General features: G+C 34.3%; 1 protein-coding gene across 1 annotated transcript; it reads right to left on the bottom strand.

Annotated features, from left to right (window-relative positions):
• Positions 1-319: 319 nt before the first annotated feature.
• On the bottom strand, positions 320-6,077 carry LOC105118850 (uncharacterized). Its single transcript, XM_011016903.1, has 14 exons — positions 5,807-6,077; positions 5,385-5,440; positions 5,122-5,296; positions 4,643-4,744; positions 4,107-4,178; positions 3,633-3,749; positions 3,477-3,554; positions 2,966-3,028; positions 2,789-2,885; positions 2,583-2,661; positions 2,298-2,509; positions 1,582-1,727; positions 1,170-1,292; positions 320-735 (listed from the first exon to the last, which is right to left on the bottom strand). Exons 1-14 carry the CDS (start codon positions 5,894-5,896, stop codon positions 589-591), a joined length of 1,557 nt encoding a protein of 518 aa, XP_011015205.1. The 5' UTR covers positions 5,897-6,077; the 3' UTR covers positions 320-588.
• Between the last annotated feature and the right edge of the window lie 2,561 nt (positions 6,078-8,638).

The following is an 8,638-nucleotide window of genomic DNA, read 5'->3' as shown; positions in this document are numbered from 1 at the left end:
TTTAGTGTATATATATATATTCCCAAACAGGCTTCAAGACCCATCTCACTTGTAAAGATTTAACTTTATAAAATTAGGGTATAAATTCATAGAAATTCAAATGATGTTTAACGTTAAAATGGAAACCTTGCTTGCGATTGGCTTCTACTTTCTGTCACCTAACTGCTGCCTTTACTGATGCACCATTTTTTTAATGCAATGCTCAGATCATGCATCCATGGATCATGCCTTCCCTTGCAAGTTGTTGCCAGTCCGTATATGATGAAACTGGTTTCTGGCAGCGTTTGAATTTAGACTTCGGAAAAATAACAGCAGCACTAACTGCAGCGAATACATATAAATGTCATCTTATGGCAAAACAAATGTGACAAAATCAACCCAGACTGAGGGGAGATGAAGAATCAAATTTGATTGAATGGAGGAATCAAAAAATGAGACTGAATTCCTAAATTACTAAAATCAGTCAATCATGGACTAACCCAACCTATCCAAGAGTACAATTTAATCCACCAAAAATATTTGTTTCCCAAACCTTAACCCACCAGATCTTAAAAGGCGGGCAAGGAATTCACAAGATATTCCTGAACTCTAGCCATCAAATTTCTTAGGTTGTCGCCACTGTTCCAAACTTCTAAGCAAAGCACCAAGAAATGATGTTTTGGGAGGAGCTCCCTTCTTCCCATATAATTTTTTCCACGCTAGGTCTGTGTATTTGGGGCCCGTACTTCTTTCAATCTGCAGAATTTAAAAAGAACAGCTGCTGAGAGAGTGCCAACAACACAGTTTCTCTTCGTTGCTCAATCTTGTACCTTTTCTAACCATGATAATCTCATAATACAACCCATGCATTGGTGTATAAAAACAGAACTAAAACAAACCATTTCTATGGCACCTCAAAAGCTTCAAAAATTATAACAATTTAACTTCATCTAAAAAAAAGAGCATGAACCACTTGACCTATGGAAAGTGAAGGGAATCTTTCATTTTGGACTCCCTGCCCTTTAAAAAGACCACCCCCACCAGTACAAAACTAATAAAAAGGGGCATCTAACTCGTTAAAAATTGAAACCTAAGCTACTCAAATGCAATTGCTGCTACTTAAAATGGGAAAAGATTACACTCTAATTTTTTGTTCTTTCTTTTTTTTAAAAAAATCTTTGTGGGCATACCTTGCTTATCTTTCCATCCTTCAAGTGGTACCGGATACCAGACCAATTGATAGACTGAGAAAAATGGGAACGGAATGCAGATATTGGATATAAGAAGTTATCCACAAGCATTGCAAGAAATACCTGCCCAAGACAAATCATTTTGCTTAATAATAAGTAACTGTCAGATTGGCCCAAGTACAGTACTTAGAAATATAATTAGCCTAATTGGTTATTAGCCTTCTATGTTTAATTGGTGAATCTTTGATACAAATTTAGTGCAATAGTTTTCTTTAGAAATAGTCACTGCTAGCAATTGTTCACAGAAAGGGCTCATTTATACGAGGCAATACCAATTTTCTGAACCATTAATATCATGTCCACAGAATTATACCAAGACTGCAATTGTGCAAAATAAACTAGAAGTACTTACTAGGACCCAGTTATAAGCAGCAAGGGAGAGTTGTGGTGCCTCAGGAGAAAGCATGTTGCATAGTTGAACTTCTATCCTCGTCAAGTTCCACATTGAAAAAAGTTCTATAAAGGTGCATGCAGCTAGGCAGGTGACCAGTAACAACCCTGGGAAAAAGCATTTTTCTTAGCTGTAAAACTGCAGTTTTTTTGTGTAAGAACCATGTCAATGCCCTAATGCAACAATGGGATCTAGCTCTGGCTTCTTATTCCTAGTATCATGTACTTTTTTTTCAGGACAAATTGCAACCTATGCATGTGAAAGGAAAGATGAAAATTCTTAATTATTGGATCCATAGACAAAGGAAAAAGGTGCCAACGTTGTTTAGTACCCTGGTTTCAAAAGCCCGAAACCCAACCCATTATATCTGAGCTAGACTTTATGGGTGTTTGTAATGGCTTTGTAAAGTAATTATTCCAATATAGAATAAATATGGTTGTACTAAAATTAAATGCATGGAGATGCATTGCCTATACGTTAAAAAAGCATGTCACCATCATTGCTAATGCATCACCAAATGCTAATAATCCACCATAAGGTCTCAAAGGCCTATCATTAAAAACAATCCAAAACTTAACCATATTAGTATCATGGTAGATTCTAACCTAAGCCTCCAACCCCCCAACCCACATCACATGAGAAGAAAAAGGTAGAGAATGAAAAGTTGATGTGCTCACCATTAGAAACAAATGTAGTTTCCTTGTGTGCATGTCCTTGGATATAGATTTGCAGTGCCACTGCAACATGAGTCATGGCCATCAAGTATGGCACTACAAATCCCCATGATAAATAGCAGTGAGAAGAAAATAATGCACGGTTCATTATCCAGTTAACCTTAGATGTATATGATTCTAAAACAAATGTTTGCTTCCTCAAGTAATTCCAGTACCTACACAAAGTCAGCAAGTCAACACTAAATGAAATATAGTAAATTTAAGCCTGAGCTAGCAAATATCACAAACCTTGAAAAGCTAAGATCACTAGAAAGGGGGTGAGGAAAAACAGCAACAGGAGGAGATGTAATGAGCCTCTTATGAGCCCCTAAGGAAAAACAGAAAGTAGCAATCAGAAAGTTGATACCAAATGATAGGATAAAGTTTTGAAGTGGAGATTGAGAGGCTGATTTTAAGTCCAAAACAACTGTCTTCAAAGAAAATTAGTTCATTACCTGCTAAAGCTGCAAGAGTCATATCATCTGAATATCCACCATCTCGAAGACCAGATACCACACCGCAGCGGTCATACCTAAAATCATCAGCATGCATCTGAAAAGAAAAATCTAGACCAATCAAAAAGCGTTCAATCTTCTGTACAGATTCTTAAGAAGGTAGTAGAAGCCACTTGCCATCATGCAACCACCCCACAGAAAGAATGTTTTTCCACCAGTGGCAAACCCCATCGAACAAGGCTGTGACAGAAAATATTCGACATATGAACAAGTTATGACCATATTAACTCCATGAAAACTGAGAAAGCTTCTCTAATATCAAAAGCAAGGTAGCCATATTAAGTCATAACAGCATCAGCCTACAAATTCAGAGTTCCACACACTCCAGTAGTTTGCTAGAAAGAAACTCATGCTTGTGTGCCAAAGAAAATTAAATTCCAGTTACTTGCATCTCTGCCCCCACCCCCCAAAAAAAAAATTTAATAAATAAATGATGTGTGACTGGGGTCAGCAATCATGTGTTCCTCGCTTCACCAAGTTTAAGTAAATAATGCCACAAGTTAACTTGCTAGCATTTAGTGGTTAAAAAAATCTGCAAGACTGGAATGAAGCAGCAACATCGCTTGAAATACCATAATGAAATAAATGGAAAGAGGAAAAATATGGAAAGGTCATTAATGCGCTGTACCATGTGATATTCATAGATGCAGTAACTTCCTAAGCTCCCAGAAGGTAGATCAAGAGGATAGCCAGTTTGAATAAATATCTGCATTCCATTGCACAAAACTTAAGATTATAAAATTAATATAGTTTACATCATTACAACCATAATAAAGACCCATACCTCGGGATTTTTTTCCATCTCGGCAGTTAGGGCACCAATTGAACCAGGGTGCAGCCTAGCATCATCATCCAAAAACAATACATACTTGCTGTCTTTGTGCATTTGCTCCACACCAATCTTGACAACAGCAGAACAACGCACTTGTGAAATGCTAACCAAAAGTGTGGTTCTAGAGGAGACCAATGAAAAGAATTTATGCGAAGTATAGAATGGATCAACTTTGTACAAACTTGCAATATCCTGGTTTTCTAAAATAAAATTTGTAAAAGCATCATGTGATGACAGACCTTTTTGGCAACTAGTCTAAGCATAGGACTCCTACTTCATAAAAAATTTGGAATTCATATATGGCCATGTGCATTATATTGTAAGATGAAGAAAAAGAGTATGAACACAAATTAAATTAAGGAACAGGTCATCAGTATTAAGGGCATTGCCAAAAACCATTAAACAAATGCTAAACATGTTACATACCAACTGGTTGTGAATTTTCTGACTACAGGTCGTTGATAAGCCAGCTACAACAATTCTAGCATCGATACTATCCTGCTCATGTGAAAAATAATTACAAGTGAGTACACAAGGTGATTCACAGAACCAACATATATTTAAAGGATGCAAGGGACAAAAATGTAGTGACAGCTTTACTGATTTCACATCAATAAAATGAGAGCCTACGTATTTCTTTGCAAGTCTATATATCTGGTAGTTCATACTTTATACTTTGATACTTGCCAAATTGTTTGTTGACTTGGAGACTAAACTTACGATTTTGGTTAACTCTATGAGGTTATCTCAGATATTTCACAAAGAAACATAGATTATCACATTTTACTACGAATAAAAGCACAATTAATTAATGATTTTCCACTAAATTGATGGGATTTCAAAGACGGACAAATAAATTGGGAACTAAGGAACCATATACATAGGTGTCAAATCATATACTGCATGTGCAATTTATTTCTCTCAGTACTAGTATTGGAGCAAACCAATGAAAACAAATATACCTTGAAATCTGATATCAAGCTAGAAACAGCATAGTAAGCAGGGTCTTCTGTACTGTCCACAACAAAAAGGAATTCTAGCGGACCTCCATAAAGAGATGTTACCTGCACTTAACAATACCTACGTCATAAACAATGGCTCTCTTAACATTGTATAACTTCTCTCAATCAAAAGGAGAGTTTGAGCATAATTATACCGAGCAGGAAGATATATACCTTTGAAAAAACAAAAGCGCTCTATGAGGATGTCTATATATCAGCTCATAGCAGAAAATGAAAACAACAGTGCATATACCAAACTAGAATATGAAATATACAGCACATACTCGTTTGACCCCAACTCTTCTCTACCCAAACAAGGAATGGAAAAATCAGCGGTTTAACTAATTTAATGAAAACCTCAGCAAAACAGAAAAGGGTTGAACAGCTTCCCTCTCTGTCAAGGGGAAGAGAGAAAAGAAAGCCGGCAGTGAACAACTCACTTGACTTCTCCAATTGTGCAGATTATGTTCTCCAAACCCCTTTAAAGGCATAACTACTGTAACTCTAGGCAGATTGGTCTGATAAGAGTGCTCAAGTTCAGTAATGTCATGGCAAAGAAATGAAAAGCTGTTGCCAGCTCTCATACTATCTTTTATCCGTTTGATCTCTCTATTCCTGCGAGAAAGGAGAAGATGTAGGTGACGTCTCAAAGAACAACACATTACAAATCATTTTCAAAACTAAATTCGCTAGATCTCGATACCTGACATAGGCAGCACAAGCCCACCCAAGAGCCAGAATTAAGCAAATTGCACATCCCTGCAGCAGGAGAAAAGAGGGCGTAGAGCTGGTAAGATTTACGTACAAAAGAAAACGGGAAACCTTTTTGCTTCTTGACGAGTGATACTTAGAGAGGGTAAATAGCTATCCAGCCAAGTTTGATGGAGAAAGCAAAGCCAGTGGAGCCCAGAATCCAAATGTAGGACTTCCATAACCCAGCTTATAATTCATTTATGCATGAATTAATATTGAAAGCTTTAAGACCCAATCCAGCTAATCCATAAACCTATAAAAATGAATGACAAGCGACAAGGAAAGAAAAGAAGCAGTGTGTTGCGACAGCAATGTGAGAAAAGAAGCAGTGCGCTGCGGGATGGATCTAAAAATAGGAAGGAAGAAACACACCTGGATCTGAATAAAAACAGCGAGTGGACTACAGAACGCTCTACTCATGGAGAAGAGGAAGGCACTATCCATCGCCTCTTTTCCCGTCATTGCTTCCTCTTCCCCCCCTCTCTCCGTCAATCTTATTTATTCAATATTTGGAGGAGAGGAGAAGCGAGGAAGGAGACGACGAGGAGTGAGAGACCGCGTGATTTTTACACTAAAAGTAATTGTTGGAGGAGCAGACAAAACAGAGGGAGAGACCGTTGGACAAGGGTGGGTTCTAACAAGAGTGACGGGATATATTGAATTTGAAACGTGAATGAATCGATAATGTTTTTGCCCCTTGTACTTTCACTACTGTTTTTTTTTTAACCCTATAGTTTAAGAAGTCCCATTTTGTCCTTTATTATATGCTCGAATTGGCTACACCTTATTTTAAGCTATGTTGCCGAGGATTGTGGCCTTGTCGTTGCCGATTTGAGCTTCAAGGCAAGCTGTAGATATAATTTAGCAAAATCCAAAGAGATTCTCCTTTGTGTTGCTTTTATTAAGTATTGTTTTCAGCTAACCTTTAAGAGGTTCTTGTCACTATTCTTATAATCATTAACAGACGAATCACAAGGAAAAAATTTAGAAAGTCAGCGAACATAAAATTTATATAGAGACCAAACAGTTACATCTCATATAAATCTTTTACAGCTTATCCTCTCAACCTTATCCCACTTGAAAAATAAATCATTTGTCACTTCATAACTTTAAGGTTTTCACACAACAACACAAATCCCAACACTTCAGATATTTATTATGTTATATACAAATATCAATAATACAATAAATAATTATTTTATTTATGATTTCCACACATGGATAAATGATTAGGACTAAATAACTGTGGTGTGTGATTTCCACACAGATGTATAATTAAAATTATTCAATATAATTATATATATTATAACGAGGAAAGGTATATGAATTACTAGATAGGGTATGCGTTCTTATTGTTAATGAAGTCTACCACTACTCCGAGAGAAAGATCCACCTAAGAGAGGTTTTGATTTCTCCTTTAATTTCTTTCTCTGTTCACATGCTTGTTGTTTTGAGTGGTTCTTGCTATTTTAGATGATTTGTTGGTGGCCATTCAACATTAGAACATTCGACATGAAAAGAGGGATTGTCGAGATGGTTGGGTAGTGCTAATAATTATTAGTGTTTGACAAATATGAGTTTATGTTAGAGATGAAAGATGGGTTTTACCTATTTGGTGATGATTGTGAGTTGTGTTACCAAATTCCTACAAGGAAGAAGGAAAGCGACTTATCTTGTTTGTTTTGAGCAAATAGAAAAAAAAAAAGATAGAGGCTAGGGTTTTTTTTTTTTTTTGTTTCTTTTCTTTAGGTGTTTCTTTAGTCTCTTTCTATATATTTCTATCTTTAGAGTATTTATAATGTGTGTATTTTTTTTTTATGCTTCAATTTATAGTGTTGAGAACCCTCTTAATTTAGAAAAAAAAATCAAAATATTGAAAGATTTTTATATTCTTGAATGGGGATTTTAAACTATAGAAATTTGTAATCAAAGATTTTATTTTTATTTTTGAACGATGCATGATCTCTTTCTTTACTTCTTCGCTTTAATGAGATCCATAATTGGTGATTTTCTAAAACTATTTATTTCTTTACTTCTATATTTTTTTCTAATTTTATTTGAATCTTTACTTCACGAAATATAATCCTTTTTTTTTAATATTTGAATTATATTATTTGATTCCCTATTATCTTATTTGATCTCACAAAACTTTGTTTTTTTTTTTAAGTTCCCTATTCTTTGCTTGCCCTTTCACTCTCTACTTTTTCCTTTTCTTTTTCTTTTTTATTTATTATTTTTTATATGAAAAATTACTACACAAAATAAGATAAGTAAAGGCACAAAAAAACATAAAATAATCATGAATTGGTTGTATCGCTTGAAAAGATAGTTTCTTAGAAACTTAAAATACATTAAGAAAAATGATGATAAAAATGAGTTATGACACCACATATTTATGTAAAAGTTTTTTAGTTTATGTTGTATTAGGTTTTGCAATTATTTTGTATACATATCTATTAAATGTTTTGGTTTATGCTTGCTTATGTATCAAGTCCTCCTATAAAAGTAGTGTTAGCTGAAGTTTTGATTGGTTTTTTAATGGATTTGAATGTTTATATGAACTTTTCAACAATTACAATAAAAAAATTACATAACTAATAACATCTTCATACTCAAGTTGAATGATAAATGATAAGCCAGTTCTTTAAGATTAAATTTGATTAATATATGGTATTGTGTTTATATTTTAAATCTAATAATTAAATATGAGTTAGAAGTAATTAAAAATGAATTGAAAGAATTACAGAGGGTGTATTTTATTGGAGAACTTCACCAAAAAAAGAAAAAGTTTGATGAAAAACTCATAATGTTCATAATCTTATAACAAAAAAAATAAAATAAAATAGTTTGATTGCCCAACGAGGTGGGATTCTACATGTTTAATGCTTAAGAATTCTTTAACTTATAAAAATGTGTTTGCTCAACTTTAGCGACAAGAATCCCAATATAAGAGTCTTTTTAGTAATAAACTTGACCAATTGTATTTCTATAAGTATTGTAAAGACAAAGGAGTTATCATAATTAGATTTTTTTTTTTACCCCACTTAAATATCCTAAAAGAATATATATGAAACAAAAAAGAAAGAAAAGAAAAGAAATACAATTAAAGATATAATTGAGAAGAAATTGAGAGAAAATGATTGAAATTTGCTAAACATTGAAAAGTCAAAGACTGGATTGCTAAAGGTGTCAATGTACCAAGAC

The sequence above is a fragment of the Populus euphratica genome, unplaced genomic scaffold (genome assembly GCF_000495115.2).
Source record: "Populus euphratica unplaced genomic scaffold, PopEup_1.0 scaffold2272.1, whole genome shotgun sequence".
In the NCBI taxonomy this organism is placed as follows: Eukaryota; Viridiplantae; Streptophyta; class Magnoliopsida; order Malpighiales; family Salicaceae; genus Populus; species Populus euphratica.
The sequence above is the reverse complement of the archived record's forward strand: the minus strand, read 5'-3'. Positions and strand labels throughout refer to the sequence as shown.